At 44.4% G+C, this 24,334-nt stretch overlaps 1 protein-coding gene across 8 annotated transcripts in view; it reads left to right on the top strand.

Annotated features, from left to right (window-relative positions):
• The window catches only part of Phactr1 (phosphatase and actin regulator 1), a 458,550-nt gene that overhangs the window by 409,140 nt on the left and 25,076 nt on the right, over positions 1–24,334 (top strand). For 5 of the 8 annotated variants that reach the window (XM_051194363.1, XM_051194364.1, XM_051194359.1 and 2 more), the window contains 2 exons: positions 803–1,053; positions 2,761–2,917. In XM_051194363.1, the coding sequence (XP_051050320.1) occupies positions 803–1,053; positions 2,761–2,917 (408 nt within the window). The remainder of the gene's footprint in view (positions 1–802; positions 1,054–2,760; positions 2,918–24,334) is intronic. The other 3 variants (XM_051194365.1, XM_051194360.1, XM_051194362.1) reach the window with 1 other exon arrangement.

Genomic DNA, 24,334 nt, shown 5'->3' with positions numbered 1-24,334 from the left:
AAGGAGTATGAAGGGAGGGAGGATGGAAAGAAAGAAATATGTTTCCACAGCCATATTCCCATTATTTTTGCTGGACTTCATACAAAAGGACTCTAAGTTGCTATGAGATCTTCACACCGGCTCTATTAGGAAACTGTAATGACATACATTTTCCAATTGTCTAGTAGTAGGTGTCTTTTTTATTGAAAATCTATTAAATCTTCATTGATTTCGAGAGCAGAATTCTTAGAAAACTGGCCAAGAGTGTGGAGCAGGAAGTTAGGCTAATGTTGCCTGTGACTGCCTGCTGAACCATCCTTGGGAAAGACCTTCTTCTAGGTGGTCTGTGTCCACCTTGATGTCCGAGCATGGGTCAGCCTTTCATTCATGCCAGCTCTCCTCTTCCTCTGTATCTCCACCCAGAGCATTTCAAACTATTCTCCACTCTCAGTTCCTGCCATTGCTCTACATAGATTTTAAAAACTAGAGCCTCGCTCACTAGCTCACTTGAGATCAAGTTAGTCCTTACCCAGGTTAGGATATAAGTGGGTTGCAGAGGAGCCCCACTTTAACTGGCTCAAAGTGCACCATCCAGTGGCTGTAAGTTGTTGTGCATCCACCATCCATCCAAGGTTCTATTGCCCCCATCAGAAAAACACTACCCTAGAAGGACAAGCTATAGGATGAGCAACAGGATGAGCAATGGATCACATTGCCTGGGGGATCTTCGTCTCTTAGAGTAAGACAACTGAATTTTAAAGCAGCCCCAAGGTCTGCATAGGTTGTGTTAGCTAAGGTGCATTTCCTTTGTTTTCTCTTTAAGCAGCTCTGAGCAGCGAGTCCCCTGTTCCACTTCTTACCACAGCTCTGGTTTGCACTCAAGCGATGGTGTCACGAAAGCAGGACCCTTGGGCCTTCCGGAAATCAGACAAGTGCCAACGGTTGTGATTGAATGTGACGACAATAAAGAAAATGTGCCTCATGAATCCGACTATGAAGACTCATCCTGCCTGTATGCTCGGGAGGAGGAGGAAGAGGACGATGATGAGGATGATGACACGTCATTGTATACCAGTACGTGCGTGCAGACTTTCCATGGTGGTGGGAGAAGCGTGGTACTGGAAAAGCAGCAGACAGCGGTGGCCTGAAGATTCACTTTTAATTGAGCACTAGGTCACAGGGCAGCTAAGGGACTTCTCAAGGCCCCGCTTCCTTAGCAGTGATAAAAGAGAGAGTACATATCATCTATCCGGCTTCATAGATATGTATGTATGTATGTATATGTATATATATGTGTGTATATGTATATACATACAAACATATGTGTGTATACATATATTCATATATATGTGTGTGTATGTATATATACATATGTGTGTGTATGTGTGTATATCACCATTATTTTATCACCTCATTCTCCTGCCTTGGTTGCTTTCTTGAAATGTAACCCTCTTTTGCAAACAACAAGGAGCCATGGAGAACCTAAAACTCTGTTCCATGTGTATAAACCTATGTACCGTGTATGTATTCAACATATTTCACATGTGTCTCATCAACTTTAGAAAACCTGAGTTTAAATTCTCTGTTAAAGACCTTTAACTATTTTAAGAAATAGAGGAAGCAAGTTGATCATCTATTATGCTGGCTATGAATAACGAGGTTTTAATGGTGTGAGGACGGCTGTGGCTGACTTGGGGGCCAATTGTTTAACAAGTGAATTTATCCTAACAGCAGCCATTTGCTGAGTATATAGCATGTTCCCAGCAATGAGCTAAGATTGTGTTCTCATATCTCTATCTTACACCTGTCTCAGGGCATCAACGTGGTTCCACGTGACTTGTAAATTGAGATAACAGAGAAGGAAGACGGAACCATAGAGGTGCAGTCACAGGGTGCCATGACCCATTAGTGGAAGGGGGTAGCCAATGAGCCTGTTTGCCATGTGGTGCCTGAGAATAGAAGACTCTGTGCCAGGGTTTCTCACCTTAGCACTATTGGCCTTTGGGATCATATTATTTTTTGTTGCAATGTGATTAACAGCCCCAAGATCCCCACCAGTTAGATGGCAGTAACCAGCCTCCGGACTGCCACCTAAACTTTAATACCCATAAATACCTCCAGCTGCTCACTAAAGAGCAAAATCAACTCTGGTTGAAGCCACAGGTGTATCACAGTCCTGGATGTTCAGAAACCTGAGTGTTCCAAAGAAAGAGCAATCCCAGGCTATTGCTCATGTCATAGTCCTCAACTCTGCTCGCATCCCCACCTTGACTACATAGTAATACTATTGTCGCCTTCCATATGCCCTGAGCTCCAAGTGGCTGTTCTTATCTGTCTCCTGAGGGTTCCTAGCATCATGTCACCACTGGACATATGTAGATATGAACTCCCACATGCCTGTCCCCTGTGGGAGTGTCCTCCCCCATGGCAGCAGCCCCCTTCTGTGAAGTCTTTCCTAGTTGCTGAGGCCTCTGTCCTCCCTGTCTTCTCTTCTCTCTATGGCACTGCCCAGCAGGTCCTGTCCTCCTTTGTGATGTTGCCACATGCTGGGGATTTCTAAGGGAGAGATCCAGTCACAGGCTCCCTTCTCACCCAATATGTCCCACACCGTATGAGGTGTCTACAGTGTGACAATGGCGACAGTGCTAGGAACTCGGACTTTAGTGTTCTTGGGTATTAAGACCTTTGCATCGGTCTTCCTACCTTTTGCTTCATAGCCCACTCGTGGTTGGCCTCATTGGTATCCAGGCAGGTGGATTGACCAGTTTCTGCCTCCTACAGGCTCTCTGGCCATGAAGGTCTGCAGGAAGGACTCCTTAGCCATCAAACTCAGCAACAGGCCCTCGAAGCGAGAGCTAGAAGAGAAGAACATCCTTCCCAGACAGACGGATGAGGAGCGACTGGAGCTCAGACAGCAGATTGGCACTAAGCTCACCAGGTAGGAAAGCAGCACCCCTGCCCTTCTGACCCCAGGACAGGCTCTGTGGCTCCAGTAGAAGTCTATAGCCTCCATCTCCAGCCTGCTCCTTAGTGTCTCTTGGCAACTTATTACATACAAAGCCAATGGATAGCATCTTAGTTTGTGCGTAGGATTGCTTGTAGTCCCTCCCCTTCACTAAACCAAATCTTGGACATTTCACTTGATTCAAGGGTTAGGGCTGTATGTAAAGGAACTGTGGTTTGGTGAACTAAGGAAACAGTCAAGCACACTGTTATGTGTAGTCAAGTGTTTGGTAGTGATGCCTCATTGCTACTCTGGGATGCTTCTTGAATATTGTGCATATGGTTATGAATGTTGAATGTATGGTTGTTAAAGACATAGGCATAGCTTTGTGTTGTAGTAATATCTTAAAATTCTTATGTAGGTTTGTCATCTGAGTCTAAGTTTTTTTACATGTTATTGGGTAGCATTTATCAAACACTTGCCATTTAGGCATACTTCTAAGCATTTTTCTTTGAATTTCCTATAAAGGAGGCATGTTAATGCTGTTTACAGCTGAGGACATCAGGCTTAGAGAAATTCAGTTACTGTCTTAGTTTTCTATTAGTTTTTTTCTATTACTGCATATAATTATATATAACTTCTTTCTCATAATTAATTTGGTTCCTTACTAGAGGGGGTTGTGGCAATTATACAGGTTGTGTGAAACAGTCAACACTGATATGATTTGGTACTGTATAACACAGTAATCAGATGTGGAGAACAAAATTATCAGAACACACACATGTACATCTTACTGTGCATTTGCTGTTACTACCTCTATGTGTGTAAGTGTGTGTGTGTGTGTGTGAGTATGTGTGTGAAAGAGTGCCTGTGTGTGTATGAGAGAGAGAGATACATGATCATCTTCCCAAAGAGAAAATATGCCCAGCCTCTCATGCTGAACACTCAAGCATATCCCACCACCATAATACTCTGACAACCGTAGCCATAAAACTCAGAAGGGGAGGAGATATATATGGCTGTGTTTGGAAAAGTTCTCTGTTTTCAAACCTTTGTCCAAGAAATTCTCCATCTTCCTATCCTTCTTTCTTTCCAAAACATAAATGCTAATGGGAATCCATGAGAGCCACTAAAGATGAGCAAGAAAGAAAGCTATATTTTAGCCTGATGGTTTTAATAGCATAAAAAAAAAATGTACAACAATCCAAGAATAATCCTGGAGTGGAAATGAGGGACAGTTAGCCAAGTGCAGTGAGGTCAATTTCTGTAAAACCTTCCAGCATGGAAGTTGGGTTTCTACCTAAAAAGTATGATTATTCTTTGGTTAAGATTTGAGTGTTTGAGTACTTGGTCTCCAAGTGATGTGCTGTTTAGTGCTGTTTAGAGTGGGTGGAGCCTAACTGGGGGGAATGGGGTGCTAAGAGTCATAGCCCAGTTCTAGTTAGAGCTCTCTACTTCCTGTTCCACTGAGATGGTAGGAATCCCACCATGGGGCCACTCTGCCATGACCTCAGCTGTGCTTCCCAGCCTGTAACTGGGAGCCAATGAAACCCTTCCTCCCCTTAGTTGCTTGGAAAGGGATTTTGTCACAGTGCTGAGGAAAGTCACCAGTCAACTTCCATTAGCATTGCCTTGTGGGTGCTTTGGAGCAGTCGTTCCTGACTCAGTCGAGAAATCATCAGGGTCCTTTTTATAGCAAATGACTGCTTCAGTCAGCCATGGCTGGAGAAGTGCGGAGTGCCCTAGTTAGAGATGGGAACATGAGCAAGAAGGTATGCATTGTTGCTGCTCCTTATGCAGAGACTCAATTCCAGGATAGTGCAACAAGTACAGTGTGAACAAGTCTGTCCCCTGGGAAGTGGAACGGGGACAGTAGAACTTCTATTTTCATTATTTCCTTTTTATCTGTACCTCATTACAATGTGTTTGGCACATTCATGAAGTAATTCCTGTTAATACATTAGCCATAAATTGATAGCACACAGTCATGCATGGTGGCACACACTTGGAATCCCAGCTCTTAAGAGATGGAGGCATGGAGGCAGGAGGACCAGAAGTTCAAAGTGTCATCCTTGACTACAAAGCAAGTTCAAAGCCAACCTAGACTATATTTGGTCTTGTCTAAATAGGTAGGAAGGTAGGTAGATAGGCAGATACATACATAAATACATACATTTATAAATACATACTTAGATGGTACATGTGAGGGGCATGCTAAGATTATTATTGATGATGCTTAAGGTCCATTGGTCTGTGAGTCCGTTATCCAAGCCATGCTTCTCTCCCCAGTGGCCCATAATCAAGAGAAATAGAGAGACCTCAGGATATTTCCTCACTCTGGCCAAGACCAAACCCACTGTGCAAATCCATGCTACATCCTCTCTGGGTATCTTCCTGACATGATGTTTCATCCACATGGCTCTTTTTTTTTTAATTTTCAGTCTAATTTAACACTTCAAGAACATTACCATTAAAAAAAAATGAGACATGGAGCCACACTTCTCAAAGTTCACAGGTAGGGTGCCCTGTCAGAGTGGCCTCCTGAGGAAAAGATAGCATGTTTTTTCCCTTCTGGTTCTACTTTGGGGTGCTAAGTGACTGGTGAGGTGACTACTTGTAGGACCACTGCCAGTGGGGTTGTCAGGAACAAAGGAGCTGAAACCCTGAAACATGGACTGATTCTGGCCACAAAAAGCCAGTGCCCCCAGGCCCTTGGGAGACTGCCAGATTTTAGCATTGCCAAGAGAAGATCCACAGACTTAGCCTCTCACATGGTCGTCTGTGCCATTTGGATCAGATGGGAGAGAAGAACCTGTGAAGAGTCAAAGAGCAGAAGCTGTCTCAGAGAAGCCACAGGAACTTATACTCCACGCCCAGCTTGGCAGTAGATGAAGGTTACAGCATCCTGCCTCTCCTCTGTTAAAATACTTCCTCCAGGCCCATGGAATGGCTCAGCCCGTGTGGGTGGGTTGTTGCCAGGTATGACAACCTGAGTTCAATCTCAAGGACACACACTGTTGAAGGAGAGAGCTGTCTCCCACAAATTGCTTTCTGATCTCATGCATACATGGCATTGCCCCTGCCCCTCACACACACACATAATAAACGTAATTTTTTAACAACACTCTTTCAGAAATCAACCGTTAGCTTCTTTGCTGTCATGGTTGACCAGAAGTTTTTCAGCACCCACTAGCGCCACTGTAGACAGAGGCTGTACTTGTAACTAGACACAGCTGTGTTAGAAGCTCTGGGAATGGGAGATGTTTGAGTTTGGAAAGGGACTTGTGGGACCTTTTCCCTATACTGAAGATGACCCGTGTTTGGGATCTTTCCCTATTTATCTTCCCCGTGATCAAAGGAAGATGCTGGCTCAATTTAAGCCATGTGGAGCATTTGTTTGCTGCAAATGCAATAGCAAGGAGTCACCAGTTGAGTAGTTACACAATAGAAACATATGGTCCCCAACTCTGAGAGCAAGATGTTGCACTGACTCCATCTGCAGGGTAAGGCAGGCCCATGACTCTACAGGCTGTGGTACTAATCTCTCCTCAACCCCGCATCCACTAGTGTGCTGGAAATTTGGGGCAGTTCCTTGACCTTGTTTTTATAGCCACCTCTGCCTTCAGTTTCACATGGCATTGCCCATGGGTGTGCTTTCATCTGTAAAAGGACAGCAGTTGTACTGTACTAGAACCCATCCTAATAATTTTGTTCAGCATCAGTTCCCTCTATATAGATGTTCCCTGGCTCCATTCTCCAAGGTTCTGAGGGTTAGGGCTTCAACATATAAGTTGGTAGAATACAGAATTCATCTCAGGGATACTTAGGAAAGCATAAAATAGCTCTAGAAGAGGGACCATGACCCCAAGTGCATGTGAGGACAGAGAGATATTGTATAGAAGGGAAGCAGGGGGTTACAAGACTGTCAGCAGGGAGACTTGGGAGCAAAGGATGTGATGAATGGTCCCTTACATTAAGGAGCCATCACTATTGAGATGAAGCCTCCTGTTGTGTTGAAGAAATGAACGACCATTTTGTTGTCTCTTCTGAAAGAAAAGTGTGAACTGTTGAAATAAAAATGCCAGGTTTTAGTCAGTTTTCCACTACTTTAAAAAAAAAAAATACTTGAGATAATAAAATGACAAAAAAAAAAAAAAAAGATTTGTTTTGACTCAAAAGTTTGGGATTTTCAAATTGTGATCAGGTGGCCCGGAAGCATTGGCTATGAGGGAAGGCAGCTCACTACAGAAGGAGGCACGTCATGGCAGGAAGCATATGGGAACGTGAAGCTTCTCCTCATGACAACCATGGAAGAGAGAAAGGAATGGTCCCATAGTTCCCTTCAAAGTCACACCCTAACTGATGTGAGAACCTCCCACTAAAATCTGCCTCTCACAGGTACCACTACCTCTCAGTATTTCCAACAATACCACCCAAGGAGGACCAAATCTTCATCAATGGCCAGTGGCAGATATTTATCCTAAACCATGGCTATTTATGCTCCAAATGATATTTCTGTAGACTGAACTTAGCCCAAGACCCTCATCTCAGCTCTGGACCACCTAGCTTCAACCTTGGGCCTGGTAACTACATCTTGTCCTATTTGCAGAGTATCCACGAGGCCTCTGAGTACACTACCATGTTCATGGCAACTACACACGAATACCCTGTGTCAGGAATGCAGGCGTGAGCATGTTCATGTGTCCATCTGTAGCCATTTAAAGTAACATGTGAAGGATACAGCCTGGCTGGAAGTTCTTTCTTGTTAAAAAGAGATCCTCAGAATGTCACTCCACATTCCTGAAGACAATATTGCTTCTAACTTGCTGTGCTTCAGAGATTTAATCAGGCGAGTCTCAGAACAATGACAGGTGCCAGCTGGAAGCGTGTGGTTTAGACAGAGATGTTGACAGAGCCGCTCTGCTCTCTGATCCTTACTCCTCTCACCAGCCCAGGAATTAGGAGCTGAAGTTAAAGCTGTCCCCAATGGTGACAGTTTAAATCTCTACTGAAGCCACAGAAACGAGTCCCAAGCACCAAGGGCTGGACAAGACATGGCACCTGTTTTAAAAGGCCATTTCTCCTGCTTTATGATGGCTCACTGTCGTGACCTGACCAGCTACCTTCTTTGTGTTTGCAAAGGGGCCTGGAAAACCAGGTACGGAAGTTGGAAAACAGTTGTCTGCTTCCCCCATGAATACTCACAGTTTCTCTCCTATTTGTGACTGAATAATATCCTATCCAACAAGCGTCCAAGATCAAGTTCATGCTCAAAACAGTGCCATATCATCACAATAAGCAGCATATAAAGTAATGTATACTGAGGGGTGTGTGCCTTTAAGTCATAATGCAGTATTCAAGGAAGAAAATTGAAACTTTTTTTTTTTAATGCTCATAGCCCAGGCAATAAAACACAGCAATCCCAACTTCTAAATGCAACATTCATTGTGTTTATTGTTTGGTAAAATTGATGCTGTAAGACCTACACTCCAGCACCCACCCCCAAAGTGGCAAGCAGTGTGTCACCTGAGGCCTAAGGATGAAAGCTAGGTGTGAGCTAGCATCACCCCATGCCAGATAATTTCTTCTGTGGCAGAAACAGTTTCTAAAAATAAGATTACCAATCAGAGGTTCTGTGAATCCAATTCGCCTTGAATTGGGTACACATCACTGTGACTCCCACTTGGGAGGAAGAAGGGAGAGGACAGTGGACTCTCGAGTTGCGCTTGTTTCCTTGTTGACCGGGTCATTCATCTTTGCTCCCTCTTCATCATTGCCATTTTCATCATCATCATCCTTGCCGTGGTTATTTTGACTGGGGAGGTGGCATGAAAGAAGACATGCTTTTAGGAGCAAGGGAGGCAGGGGACTAGGGCACTGGCCTGCCTGTCTTCAGACTCACAAAGCCTGGGTGGGACTAGCTTGTACTAAATAGACGTGTCCATGGATCCTGAGTCCTCTCATGAACCTGAGAGGCCAGTCACCAAGCTGACTCTCCATGAGGAGAGCAGACTTGAGTGCAGTGTTTTACTGTGTGACATTTGCTTTAACAACATGGACCTCACTGAGAGATGACTCAGTGTTAGGAGTATGGGCTACTCCTGTAGAAGACCAAGATTCAGTTCCCATAACCCACATGGCAAGTCACAAACCTCCCGTAACTCCAGTTTCCACAGTCTCTGGTGCCCTCTTCTGGCCTCCTTGGACACTGCATACACACACACACACACACACACACACACACACACACACACCATATTCATATATACATATGTGTATGTGTGTGTGTGTATATATGTGTGTGTACATATACATGTATATGTATATATATGCAGGCAAAAAAACTAAAATAAACAAATCTTTAAAACACACACACACACACACACACACTGATCCTTTGAGGAAGGAAGCTTGTTTTAGATCATTCACCCTTTTCATGCATAACCTTACTGCATAAAGTAGAGAACCATTTTTGTAAGCTACTCAAGAAAGCTTACACACACCCACTGGTTTCTTCTCATTATTGTTCAATGACAAGTGAGAAAACTATCCCTAAAGAAAGGTATGAGCAGAGCACTTTGGGAAAGGGCGGGAAGGGGAAAGCACATGTGTACAATGCCCTAGTTAGTTTTCCATCACTGTGATAAAACCCTGACCAAAGCCAGGGAAAGAAAGGGTTTATTTCATCTTACACTTACACAGTGCATTGTCTAGGGAAGCCAGGATAAGAACTCAAAGAGACAGGAGCTGATGCAAAGGCCATGGAGAAACACTGCTTACTGACTTGCCACTCATGGCTTGCTTAACCTTCTTTCTTATACAACACTTACCCCGGACTGGTCCTTCCCACATTAATCATTTATCAAGAAAATTGCTCCAAAAGACATGCACAGAGGTCAATCTAATGGAGGCGTTCCTCAGTCAAGGTGCCTACTGCCTACTTCCTAGTGATTCTCATTTGTATCAAGTTGACCAAAAAAAAAAAAAAAAAAAAAACGCCAGCGCATAAAGATTCTGGCATGGAGAGCCAGGTGACTCCTATCCCAGGACCCATGGTGGGTGAACACCCCAAAGCCATGTGGAGAAGCTGTATTCTCTTTCCTGCTTCCCACAGCTTCTTACTGAGGAACATGCAGTAAAGACCAATCTGGTGGCTGTTGGTAGGATGGACTCTTAACTGCCCGTGTATACAGGAGCATGTGTGCACTCGTTTGCAAGTGTGTCTGTGTCTGCATACTGTGACTCTGGAGGAGGGGTGTCCATCTGCAGGCCACACCCAGGCCGGTGGGAACAAAGCCACATCTCTGTCTAGCACTGGAGCTCTGCAGCTGTGCCCCACAGCTGCCCCAGAGCATTTTTCAGTGATGCAGTAAGTGTGGAGGGCAGAAGAGCTGTCTCTGAGCAGTGAGAACAGACGGAGCTATGTTTTAAAACTGCAAGAGGCTTTCAGAGAAAGGGGCCATCCCTGGGGAGTATAGGCCTTCTGTTCCTCAGTTTCACTGCCTTTTTTTTTTTTTTTTTTTAATGATGGGTTATTCCAGCCACATTTCTAATCTGTGGTGCACAGGTTGAAGGGGACACAACTACAGTTGACTGCAGACCAAATGGACCGGTAGACTACTCTGGGCTGCTTTTCTGGTCAGCTTTTCAAGGCTTCTCTGGAGTTACATTAAAGGGAATCTTCTAAGACTGGCCCATGATGGTCCCCTGTCAGTTGTCAAGTCTGTGTTTCTCCCAAACATTGTTGAGCTGATCCTTTTTATTTATTCTTCATGTTAGCACATAGCAGAAAGGAAGCCTTTGACCCTCCAACTACTTGGCTAAATAAAAGTAGGGTCAACCTACATGCAGAGACAACTCTTGGGGTCCTGGTTCGGGAGATGTATGGTTTGGAAACATTTTGTTATTGCTTCAATGTGCTCCAATCAGTATCTCCTCTGATCTTTCACATCACAGCTCTGCAAGCTGGCTAACACCAGAACTCTCACTAACAGATCTTAGACATCACCCATGTTGAAGAAAAGTACCTCCCAACCCAGAGGTCCCCTGTTTTCTGGTTTCTCTGTTAAGGAAAAATGGAAGCTACAATCTCCCCTCCATGCACCTGTGACTTAGTAGGTACCCTGTCAGGTGGGGGGGGGGTCAAGAAAGAGGAACGAGACAGAGAGAAAAGAAAATAGAGGACTGAACTTTGTAGTATATCAAGTCACACTGTTCTTGACAAACAGGAAACCCTGGAGCTGAGAGTAGGACTCACTTAAGTCACATGTGCCTGTGTGGTGCAAGATGTCCAGTGTCATGGTCCTTGTAGCATGCTCCTAGAACCAGTGACATCAACATTTCCTGAGAACTTACTAGAAAGGGACAGTCTTGGGCTTACCCAAAACTTAGACTCAGAGAGGCAAGGGAGGGTCAGAAATGTGCATTTTAACAAGCTGATTCCAAAACACCTGGTTGCAGGAGGGAAATAATGACCATGGGAAGGCCAGGCCAGGGCTTTGGAGTCAGGACTGGTCTTGAAAGCTCTGATCTACTGACTAGCTGCACCCTTATCAAGGCTGACTTTCCAGGCTGGTCTAGAACTCAAGACCCTGGTGCCTCCTCCTCTCAAATTCTGAGACTGCTGATGATTGCCACACAGCCTTCCAGGCACCTCTCTGAAGCCTTCAGACCAGCTCCTTCCAAAAGTTTGCCCCTGTGAGGCGGTGCCTTTGCATTGTACACAACTACTGGTACATTTGTGATGGCTTCTTCAGTATCTGATAGAAGGATAGGATTATAGCATTTTAAAACCAGTGCTTGCTACTGTCTCTAATACTGTTCATTTGACAGATAAACCAAGGCTCATGCAGCCCATGCTTTTGACCAAGTTCACACAGTAGTAATAATCTGTGAACTGGGGTTTAAAGCCAAGGTCCTAGTCTCTATCAAATGCTGTAAATTAATATCCCTCAAAGACAGAGGGTGCTAGACATGTGGCCCAGTTGTAGAATGCTTCCATCACATGAGCATAGTCCTGTGTTCGATTCCCGACACGTGTGTGCACACGCGCACACATGTGTGTGCCCATGAACACACAGTGTGAGGGGTGAGGAAGAGAGGCCAGTTATTTGATAGTATGCATGACAAATCACATTTCTTAGTTGCTTTTTTCAAGGTAAAAAGAACCAAGAAAGTTGATTTCAGGAAACAAAATAAATGTCTTAAAATAGAAGTTTTAGATTAAAACTTTAAGAAATATATCCATGTCAAGTGTGGTGGCATATAATTATAATCCCAGCACTTGGGAGGTAGAAACAAGAGAATCAGAAGCTCAAGGCCAGCCTCAGCTACATAGAAAGTGTGAGGGTAACCTGGGCTACCTGAGACCCAATCTCAAAAGGGAAGGAAAGAATGAAGGAAAAAAAGAAATACTTTTGTAATCAAAAGGCCTGTTTAAAAAAAAAAAAAACTTCCTTGAAGCTGGGCATTAGTGGCGCACGCCTCTAGTCCCAGCACTCGGGAGGCAAAAAGTGGCTCTCTGTGAGTTCAAGGCCAGCCTGGTCTACAGAGCTAGTTCCATGACAGGCTTCAAAGCAGTACAGAGAAACCCTATCTCGAAGAAAAAAAAAATAATTCCTTAAACTCTTCCTAGTATAATTTTTCATGGGCACATTTACCCTCTTTGATCCTAGTTAGGTGTAACATATAAATTAATGTGTAAGTGAATAACATCTCGAGTAGATTGCTAGAGGGTCATGCCAGCTAAGTAAGGCATTAACATTTGTGAAAGGAGAGCCAGTTAGATAGCTCAGAGCACTTGCTACTCTTACAGAGGACTGAGTTCGATTCCTGGCACCTACATTAAGCAGCTCACAACCACCTGTAGATGCCTCTGACCTCTACAGTCATGTGCACATAACCTCACAGAGACACATAATTAAAACTAATTTTTAAAAGTGCTGTGAAGTCCAGAGACAAGTGTTCAGCTTATTAATAGGGTGGATACCTCAAACACACAAAGCCTTGGGTTCAGTCCCCAACACTACAGGAAAAAAAAAAAAAAAGCATGATAATTTCTTTAAAGAAAAGAAGTTCTTTAATGGGTTTCATTAGCTCCTAGCTTCATTTGATTGGACACATTCTAGTGACTCTGTCTCCTAAATAAGTAATACCTAATCATTTGTATGTATTAAAAATTCTTTAGCTGGTGGTGGTGGCACAAACCTTTAATCCCAGCACCTGGGAGGCAGAGGCAGGTAGATCTCTGTGAGTTAGAGGCCAGCCTGGTCTACAGAGTGAGTTTCAGGACTTCAAGGCATACAGAGAAACCCTGTCACAAAATAAAAATTCTTTGTTGGCCAGACTTGGTGCATGCCTTTAAGCCGATCTCTGTGCCTTTGAGGCCAGCCTGGTCTTCTTAGCAAGTTCCAGCACAGTCAAGGCTAAAAAGTGGGACTTTGTATCAAAAATAAATAAATAGAATTCTTTGCTGGATGTTTGGGGGAGGGCATTTCCTGTCTCTATCGAGGGATGCACCGAGCCCTTTCTTTCTCTATCACTCACCAAATCTGTCTTTGAGTTTAATGGGATGCAATTTTATCAGCTCCTACCACAGAGCTTGCACATAGTACTAAAATCTCTAAATGGCAGAACTGGATACAGCTGAAATTTGGCACCTAAGTTGTTTCTCATGTATTCCTGTACATTTTTGTTCCCTGGCAAAAGACTAAACTATCATACAAAATGCTAATCGGAGCAATTCATTTTATCTGTCTTCATTATGTTCATTTCATTCCTCTTAGAATGCCAGGATTTTCATAATAACCTTGAAAGTATGTATGCCAAACTAAATAGCAGTGTTTAGAAAAAATATAAACAAGAGAAATAGAAAGTCATCCAAAGATAAAAAATGATTGGAAATTGCTTTCCCCATGATTCCCCAAAGCAAATTCTTTGAAGTCTAAGTGAGCACACTTCTATTTTAGGAAATGTGATCATGAAAATTTGATGATCTCTGCCCATTGAATCATTAAAACAATAGGTTTTTCGAAATGCAAAGGCTCTTTAGTGCCTTTGGAAGGGATTGGGCAGGCAGATGCATTGTGAGCATTGAGAGGCGATCAGTATAATGAAAAGATATTTGCTTCCCATAAATTCTGCCTTCCTTTTGTCTATTATAACCCTCCTTGTTTTGTTTATCTTCATATTATAAATCACCAAGTTCCCACTGCATCTTCAAATGTGTCACTGTGACATTGTGAGGCACTGCCTCCCCCCACCCCACCCCACCCCACCCCCAGACTTGACTGAACCCATGAGCCTGCAACCTGCATGTTCTTCACTGAGAAGCCTGGTCACTGTGCTGTCGCTTAGGTTAGTTAGCACTGCCATTGTTTACTGGAAGCATAGTGGCAGGTTGGTTCTAAAACCCAACCTATCACAGCTCCCCAGATGCACCTGTCCCTGCTCTCCCTCTGCTTGAGTTCTCAGTCCACAGTCCTTAATCAACAGCCCCATCGGGGGCCACTGCCCGTGAGGTCTGATTCTCATCACATGGCATGTGATTCAGGAGCAGTGTGCTGGGCTGTGCTCAGATGGTCCCCAAGGGGGAACTGCAAATGTGTATAACTTCATCTGAGCAAAAATGCAGTAAGCCTGCTTGGTGCAGTCAAAACAAACCAACACTATATAATAAAAAAAGCTGGGCTGTAGAGACAGCCTAGTGGTTAGGGCTCTTCCAGAGGTCCTGAGTTCGGTTTCCAACACCCACATCAGGTGGCTCACACGTACCTGGAACTCCAGCGCCTGGGAATGACATCCTCCTCTGGTCTCCTTGGGCACTGGCATTCTTACACACACACACACACACACACACACACACACACACACACACACACACACGAATACAAACAAAATAGTATTTTATAAAAGCTTTAGATTGCCTTAGATATTAGCTACAGTGTAAATTCGCATCATTCGTTCTATGAGTAGTTCCTAATGTGTGAATGATCCAGGACTGAACTGTTTCTAAGGCTCTGTGAAACACTTCTGAACAGTGAGCTTTTCATTTACATATAGTTTTCAAATGTGCTCTTAGAGAAGCCAACTGGACATAAGAATGAAACCTGATGAATTTTGTGTGCTTTGCCATCACCTTCATTTTGTCAACAGCAAAGTCCTAAAGGCAAAGGACACAGCTAGAGGAGCTAAGCCATCACTGGAAGGCCAGTTTGTAGACAAGGCAACCAATCATAACCCAATCCTTTAGCTGCCCCAAGTGGGGGGGGAGCTCAGAGCTGCAGCCACACACAAACACACACACACACCCAGCTCTCATCTGACTGCAGAGCCACCAGGTAGCTAATCTTCCTGTGGGCCAACATACAAGTAAGGAACCAAAGAGTGTACATCACAATGGGAGATAACACTTAGCACAGAGTACAAGAGTAAAAGTACCCAGTGATCAAAACAGTGTGCAGAACAAGAAAACCCAGGACAGGAGAGGTGTGGTGCATTCCAGATGCTGTCTTCATGGGTGATGAAGAGAAGGACACAAACCAAGCTTTCCATCCTGTTGTCATCCATGGCTGTAGGATGGGACAGGCTCACACAACCACTGTTGGTCCCCTTGTCACTTGGCCATACTCTGCCTTCTTAATCTAATGTGAAGGATCCAGCAGAGGCTTATAAACAACTGCCAAAATTGCTAAGTAATCATCCACCTCACTTTGCATTGGGGAACCAAAATAATTGGCATCAAGTAGGTGGTCATGGATTTTGTGGTTGCTTTCCATAGCTGAGGCTTCAAGGAGATAGTTTCTAGGCTTTTGTGCCAGGCTTTGATGTGGGAGCTCATGAATTACACCCTGTATGCCAAATCCATTCCTCAACCCTGCCTTTGTCAAGAAGTCTTTCCTGAAACACAATCACACATTTCATTTCCATTTTATCTGTGTTTGTTTCCTCACTATAATGGCAAATGGAATAGGTACACTGGAGACAGCATGGTCTGCGGGAAGACCCATTAGGGGTGTAGACTGAAGACATCAAGGATGCTCACCTTGATCTCACAGTGTTCATGCTGGATCCATTTAAGACATGAATCCACTTGAAAGACGTACAGTAAAGGAGAAAGTCCTATTTCTCCCCACATGCATGTGGACCTTCTTTGTGTTACTTCATCTAATCATCAAAATTATCCCATTCATCTTAACTTACTAGTTCAAATCTATCTGTGAAACATCATGAAATTATGAGAGGAATTGAGCCCAGATTTTTTTTTTTTTTTTTTAATCTTGGTTTATTGTCTGAGTAATTACAAAAGCTGCTCCAAGGACGACCAGGTGCCAGCCAGCTTGGTGGTACAATTGCGAAGATGGATGGAGAAAGGTGTGTCTGTTTTCGCAGTGAAATGTGGACCTTACAAGAATAGGGACCAGCCTTGCCACACAGACCAAGTTTGAAAATTGAATGTCGTCGATAGGTGAACACAGGCTTGTATGTCTAGCAGAGTTTGGATCCTAAGCTCAACAGGTAACAGGAGGAGAGTGAGGCAACATGGCTAGTGAGTAAAACTGCAATACTAAATGATGGCTCCCTGAGTGAAGATGGAGCTGACCTCAAAGCTCCAACCTCCGGACGGGTGATACAGAAACTGGGAGCCACACAGACATAAAGGGAATGGGAGCAACAGCTATAGCCAATTGCAAAGTGTAGACAGTAACAAGGATGCGAATAAAACTGATGAGAGATGCGGCATGACAGGAAATGATCCCTTTAACCATGCAACTTGTGCAAGAGCATGCACACACACACATCCACACACCTGTCTGGACCAGCTAAATTAGACCCTGAGGATAGTGTCCTTCAGCTCTGGGGCTCACAAGCTCTGACTCAGTCAGTACACAAGTCTCTACTGTAGATGATAGCCAGCTGGGGAGGGTGGCTTCAGGGTAGAGTGGTCATACATTCCTGTCTGCTGTGCATAGGATTCTGATTGCCACCTTGCTCCGGCCTCTCAGTGACCTCTGTTGAGGACATGGCAGATCAGCACAGGGACCCCAGTTGTCATTTTCCTGAGAGAAGAAGATGGTCGCCTTGATTGAAGGGAGTGTGACACCATCACTGGGAAGATGGTGTGTATTTGTCACACCTCAGGAGTTGGCATTGCTAGCACTTCTTGTGAGGGATGTGACAGTCATGGGCACAGGGCTGTTAATGGAATCTGCCCAAGTTTTCCCTTACCTCTCACTGGGGTGGTTCAGCTGCTACGGTCTGTCATTCCATCTGGCCTCAAGGGCTAAAGCACACATGGGAGAGAGTAAGGGTACTTGTGACATATGCATTATATTTAATGTAACCACAGTATGAGGAAATGAAAAGAGAAGGGAGGGAGTCGACCAGACTGACAGCCCTGTGGCAGAGACATGAAGAGCGGTCATCTCCAAGCTCATGGAATCTCTCTGTCCATTAGATGAACCGAGAGAAAGTATTTATATTCCCTGTTCTTATTTTTATTCATTTTAAAGTCAGCAAAGTAACAGGTGCCATTATAGTATCTTTGTACATGTCACTGACATATTCTTTATGACTGAAATGTATCTGAAAGCTTCCAAAATATTCTTAATTTTCCTTGTTTTAGTTTGGTTTGGATCCCTTGTAGTCCAGGCTAGCCTCAAACTCACTGTGTAGTCAAGAATGACTTTGAAGTCCTAATCCTCCTGCCTCTAGCTCCTGAATGTTGGGATTACAGGCATGCACCACCACTTCCGGCTTTATTTTCTATTCTTCTCTCTTTCCTTTTCACATATGAACAGGTCCTTTCCAGTTGTGAGTAAACGGGCCTGTCCCATCATTAACACTCTCTCTACCCTGAGCTTCCTAGAATTAGGAAAGCATTTGCTTTGCTTTGCTTTGGTTTTGAAATGAGGTGTCACCATGCAGGCCTTAAGCTCATAAGTTATCTGCCTCAGGCTTCCCAGGGCTGGGTTACAAACATGTACCACCATGTTTGGCTAAGAAATATGCTTTCAAAGGTTGCAGAATGCAAGTTCGGTTTGGTTAGACATTACTGAGAGCTCCCATGCTTTCTTAAAAAAAAAAATGGAGAAAGGGAGTTTTTGTCAAATAACATATATATGTAATATGTTTTCTGAAAGAGCATTGGGCCATAAGAAAGCAGTTAAAAATTAGTAAATTAGTAACTGTGTTTGTTTTGGCCTTTAAGGCAGCAAGGTTATTGTTTTATTGAAAATGAAACTTGAAAATTGTGGACTCAAGGATCAGGAGAGAGGAAAGCAATGAGACTTTTCATGCTGCATTCTAGCAAACAGCCAAGTCATGAAACCCAAAATGTTACCATGGCCAGGGGCTGGACCAGGCATATCCAGTTCTTAACCTGGCCAGGGTCTGGACTGGGCATTTCTGGTTCTTGGCCTCTTATCCAAGAATTGAAGACAAGGGGTCACATAGATGTGTAAAAGTGCCAAGGTGTCCTCTATGGGAGCAAAGTAGTAGTACAGAGTAGAATAGATGCCCTGTCAAGACTGACAGCAGCCACATGATTGACCTTGGGTGCTCAAGGGCCCAAGGTCACAGCCCTGGTTCTCTTCTTATGCAGTCTGAAGAGGGGCTTGTTACTAAGTTTGAGTGGCTCTCCCTTTTGATTGATAGATTAGGTCATATATTCATTTTCCTATTGCACATGTTCTTCCCATAATGCATCTGACTTTAATCATCAGCATGTTCAATTATGTATATAAGCATAAAATAGTAAATAGATGATTCTCCAGTAAAAGTTCATTTGAAGGATACAATGTGACTTATTGAACATGTACCCAAATCTGGTTCAGGACGGATGGGCCCTCCTAGTCTTTATGCCACATACATTGGGAATACATTTAAATAGAAGCTGTCTAAATTTGGTTGTATTGGGGTAGGGAAACTGTACTACTGTACAGAGAGGGCTGTGCATGTAGCTTGATGCACTAAAGAGAGGGCATTGCGTGGTACTCACGGGTAAGGGATGTGGGCTGCCAAGTGCATCTGTACAAGGGGGCTAGATAGTGTACACAACACAAAACAAATAGAGTCCCAGGTTACAAAACTGTGTCTTGGATTGTCTGCCTCAAAACCCCACCATTCAAGTACCTGAGACATTTGGTATTTATGTGGTTTCTGTCCCAGGTTTCTGAACAGCGCCAGACCCAGTGCCAGGACCATCTGAACTTGAGCTGTTACTTTCTCTAGAAACATGAGCTCAGGGGAATCCCTGAAGGCAGCCATGGGAAAGTAACAAGGCAGCCTCACTGTACGAGTAGGGAAAGGGCAGACACTCTTGATTCCCATCCCCAGGCTCTGCCTTGCCTGCTTCCCTATGATTTCTTGGGAAGTGCTAACAGCCCAAAGAGGAGAATTTGGCTTTACAGGTGGGTAACATTAGATGAACATGTGCTGCTTTTGTGTTCTCCAGCTCCAGCTCCAGAAGGGAGCTGAGACATCTTGGGGCCTGCTTCTAACTTTTTAGCCTTTCTTGGCCTTCAGAGAATAATCACAGTTGTTTGTGCCATTTTCTGAGACCTAGGAAGCTGGGGAGGTGTGAAACTGTTGTCTTTGATGAACAAGCTCATTAATTACATTTGGGGAAGAGACGTTGATGGGCTTTGTTTTGTTGTTTTCCATTTGGGGAAACAAGGTCTTATGACATAGCTCAGGCTGGCCTCAGAGTCACAGTTCTCCTGCTTCTGCTTCCAAAGTGCTGTCATGATTAGGACATTTTTAATCATCTGGGCCACACATACCTATTGCGGTAAATAAGGATCAGGATAAACAAATAGGCCGAATAGATGTTTATTCAGGGAGAAATAACTTACAACCTAGACAGATGAACACCAGGAAATTCAACCCGATCCTCTCCTGTCCGAGTCACGCCAGAAAGAGAGCGCCTTCCTGGCCCCCTCCGACCTCCTTCCACAGGTCACTTCCGCCCATGGCTCCACCCCCCAATGGGCGTGGTCAGTGCCACAGAAAGACTACCTCACTACACATACCAACCTAACCATGACATCCCCTGTAACAGTTACTCTCAGTGTGAGCCTCAGAGCTTTGTCTTGCCTGATGACTTTGCACTTGTCCTATTGCTCTGCAGCTGCAGAAAGCACCGTAAGAAGTAAGAATAATAGGTGGCAGGACACTAGGTAAGTTCCAGTTAAGACAGGGACACTTTCATACTCATGCACAGCAAACATTCCTGCAGGAGTCAGGTCTTTGGCTCAATTGAGACAGCTATGTCTTTCTTCAGGGCAGTTGGTCCCATCACCATGGATATCTATTTCCTTTCTTTAGACATTAGCAATAATTAGGGAGAGTTTCCTAAAGGCAGAAAAGGAGGGAAATGGCCAGTGCCATCTGATAGAGGCAGGACTTGCTTTGAGACACATGTTACAATCCAGCTAGGGACTCCTGGAGACACCTGAGACAATTTGAAAAGATGAGAGGTTGTATATTTGTGTGACATGGGGGATTCTATATGTTCACATATTTCTCTACTTATCGTGGTTGAAATGGGGTGCCTTGTTTAAGCCTCTACTTTAAGGAGAGATCATACGTAGGAACCCAATTTGTGGATCCTTCTCAGTCATGTGTCAAGCAACCTGACAGGATATTGCTATTTGACTGTGGAAGCCGCTGTATCCTCCCTCACGTGGTGTTCTCAGTGTCTCAAGTGCAAGCACCTTCATCAGAAAGGAGGGCCTCCATGGTGTTTTCCCTATCACACAAGGGTTCAGCAGGAACAGATGGATCACTTCCTTTGAGGACTAGGGGTTTGTTTACAAGAAGACTAATGGCAAAGGCATAGACAGAATCCTTCCTGGCATAGTTCCAGGCACCCTCCTCAGACACTTGGGTTTGACAAATGAGAGAAATGTCTTTTTCATTGAGAATCATGTTCATTCTGGTTATTTCTGTCTTCTGTGAGCACCAAGAAAGCAATGGTCTGCTCATCTGTTTCCATATAATGAAGTAATGAGCATGTGTGGAATGCTCACATGTGACAGCTTAAAGTAAGCTCTAGACTAGGAGAGATCCACCTACATCCCCAAAGCAGAATGCTAACACATTTGTGGTAGCTTGAATGTAATTGTCCCCCATAAGCTCATAGAGATGGCACTATTAGGAGATGTGACTTTGTTGGAGGAAGTGTGTCACAGCTGGGGTGGGCTTTGATGTCTCATATATGCTCAAGTTACTCCTAGTGTCTCAGTTCACTTCCTGTGGCCTGTGGATCACAGATGTAGAACTCTCAGCTCCTTCTCCAGCACCATCTCTGCCTGCACACTGCCATGTCCCACCATGATAATGGACTGAGCCTGTGAACTGTAAACCACCAAATAAAATGTTTTCCTTTATGAGTTTCCATGGCCATGGTGTCCCTTCAGAGCAATAGAAACCCTAAGACAACATCGATCTCTCCACATTGTCATTTTCTTAATGCCTACCCACTCAATAGCTCCACCAGAGAGCATTCAGCAGACATAGATTTTAAAACATTTTTTTCTAGACTCTCTAGGGGAAAAAAACCACATCTCTCTTTTCCACTTATTGCCTACCACTTTGCCCAGTCCCTTCCCTTGCTAATTGCTCAGGAATCTGACCCATCATATAGCTCAGCCTCCATCAGGATACACAAGCTAGCTCCAAATACCCAGGTGCTCTCTAAACCCATTGCCTCTTCTACATTTAGCTCCCAGTGGATCTGCCTGTGTTTTACACACAGAGGGCCAATGCTCTCTAACTGTAGTGTGTATCTTCCAGGGGTGACCTTAGAGATCTGAGCCTAAGACTTCCCAAGGAGGGGGGCAGACAACTGATCCTGCCAGTCCCAGGTCCACACTCTGAGAAGCACAAGCCTTAACACCTGGGAAGCTTTTTGAGAACTATCTGCCTTAGCTTGCTTTCTATTGCTGTGATAAACACCATAACCAAAAGCAACTTGGGAAAAAAAGGGTTTATTTCATCTTATATCTCACAGTCCATCATGAAGGGGACCGAAGCAGGAACCTGGAGGCAGGAGCTGATGCAGAGGCCACAGGATTACTGACTTGCTCATCATGGCTTGCTCAGCTTTCTTTATTAATACACCCAGGACCACTTGCGCAGGGGTGGCAGCACCCACGGGGGATGGGCCCCTCTACATCAACCATCAATCAAAACAAAAATGCAGCACCTCACAGTCTTGCCTACAGGCAATCAGATGGAGGCAATCTCTCAACTAAGACTCCCTCTTCCAGATGTCAAGTTGACAAATAAAGCGCTAACCAGCAGACTATCTGATGGGCTGGATACAGCTCAGTGGAAGCATGTGTGCTCAGCTTGTATAGTCCTTCATCTTGACTATGTTAACAATAGCCTTGTTACCCCAGGCATAGTGGTGGATACTTTTAATTCCAGAATTCAGGAGGCAGAGTTAGGTGAATCTCTGTAAGTCCACGTCTACCGTGGTCTACACAGTAAGTTCCAGGACAGCCAGGGCTACATAGAGAGACCCTGTCTCAAAAACAAAACCAAACCAAAGAACAGCCTTGCTTAAGTGTGTGTGTCTATATGGAACTGCAATAACTACCTTAATTTCTGTTAGAGTGATGCTTTGCCTACCTGTTGATATGGGACTGTGTCTACTGGCCCTGATAACACTACAAGCATCCACTGTGCAGGCTGTCAGGCTCTCTTGCTGTTCTGTTCTGTTTTTTGTGGGTTTGATGCCTAGTAAAATACACAGCTCTATCGTTATTCCAGAACAAATTTCCACTCAATGCCATAGCCATTACTACAGTGTTTGTCCTGGTTATTGTCTCAGAGTACAATGTAGGGCCTCACAGTGGGGTCATGGCCCCCAGAAAAAATGCCAAAAATATTCTCTTCATTGTAACCTATTTTCAAGTGAGGGGCCTTTTCCTAGTTACCAAAAATACTTGGTGCTTTATTCTTGTTTGTTAAAAGAGTCTTTCATATGCTGTTCCCAACATCCTGCACAGCAGGTAGCCTCCGTATTGCTATGTCACCTGCCTCAGGTAGACATTCGGATATGGAAGATATAGTCAAGGACATAACTGACTTGCTTGAGTTCCAGCTGATGGTGGCAAGTGGTGGGAGCAGGTGAGGAAGCATGGTACCTGTCCATCTTCACATCTGCCCTCACTCTTGCTGGTAAGCCAGCTTGAGAGAATGACAACAGGAGAGAAAACTAAAAATGAAAGAATTGGGAGCAGATGACAGAAATGACAGAATGGAGCAATGGCAGTAAGAGTTATTGTGCTAAGCCGGGTAGATGGCCCAGTGTGTAAAAACACCTGCTGTATAAGCTGGGCAACCTGACTCTAGTCTTGAGACTGGAATTCCAGGAGAGAGCTAAGTCCTGACAGCTAGCATGGCATGACATGCCTGAGCACCCATACACACATACACACATAAAGTTGGATAGTCACCTCATTCACTGAGAGAGAAGGGAATGGGTCTTCTCAGAATAACCCTTTTGCACCAAAAAGGGCTCCATACAAACCCAGAGTTCATGGTCATCCCTCTAAGCACAACCCCAGAACTTAGATATTAATGATTTTTATCAACTTCAGAATTCTGATGAGCCCTATGTATGCCAAGAACTATACCAAATGCTGTACACACATAATGTCATTTATGTCGTTGAGGAGTTCTCTATGCAAGGTCCTTCCATTAACCCTCAGCAGGAAGAGTGAGGTCATCTTTAAAACCAGCGGCACAACTGAGGAACTCTTCCTACTGTTCACTGGGTCAGAGACATCTCAGGGTTCCAAATCCTCAGATGTGTGACCAGTTTACCCTCATAGTGGACCAGGAAGGAAAGACACATGGGGCAGTAGGGCCACAGTACGCTGGGGTTGCAGGGCCTGGTTGCAATGAGTTTGCTTTCTATCTTTAATGCAGTATCAGCCTGTGGAAGGTTGTTGGCAGAGGAAGGCAACACTCTAGCTCTTGCTCTCCCTCTCTCCTCCCCTGTCCATTCTCAGCACCGAATCTTTGGAATCTGATCATGATTGGCACTGAGCGGGATGCTTCACTGCCTCATACAGAGATGACAGATAAAGGCTCAGGGAGGAACAGCTGCTTACCTGGGCTCTGCCGGGATGAATCAGAAACCCAACAGCTCACAGGTGTGCATAGTTCTACTCCTGAAGGAGAAGGGCATGCCTGTGACCTGGGGAAGAGCAGGAATTAGGAGTTGGAAGAGGAAGTCTTCTGGAAGCGGGGGGGGGGGGGGAGGAAAGTACCTGCACAGGAGCCTCTGGTCAGAGGTGTCACATGACAGAGAAGGGTACAGCGAGGCTACAGGATGAGTCATCATTGACCTTACTAAGAGGTGATTCAAGAAAGTAGGATCCCTCAAGGGCTTTCCCT

Source organism: Phodopus roborovskii, unplaced genomic scaffold (assembly GCF_943737965.1).
Source record: "Phodopus roborovskii unplaced genomic scaffold, PHOROB, whole genome shotgun sequence".
In the NCBI taxonomy this organism is placed as follows: Eukaryota; Metazoa; Chordata; class Mammalia; order Rodentia; family Cricetidae; genus Phodopus; species Phodopus roborovskii.
This window is presented reverse-complemented; position numbering and strand designations above follow the sequence as displayed.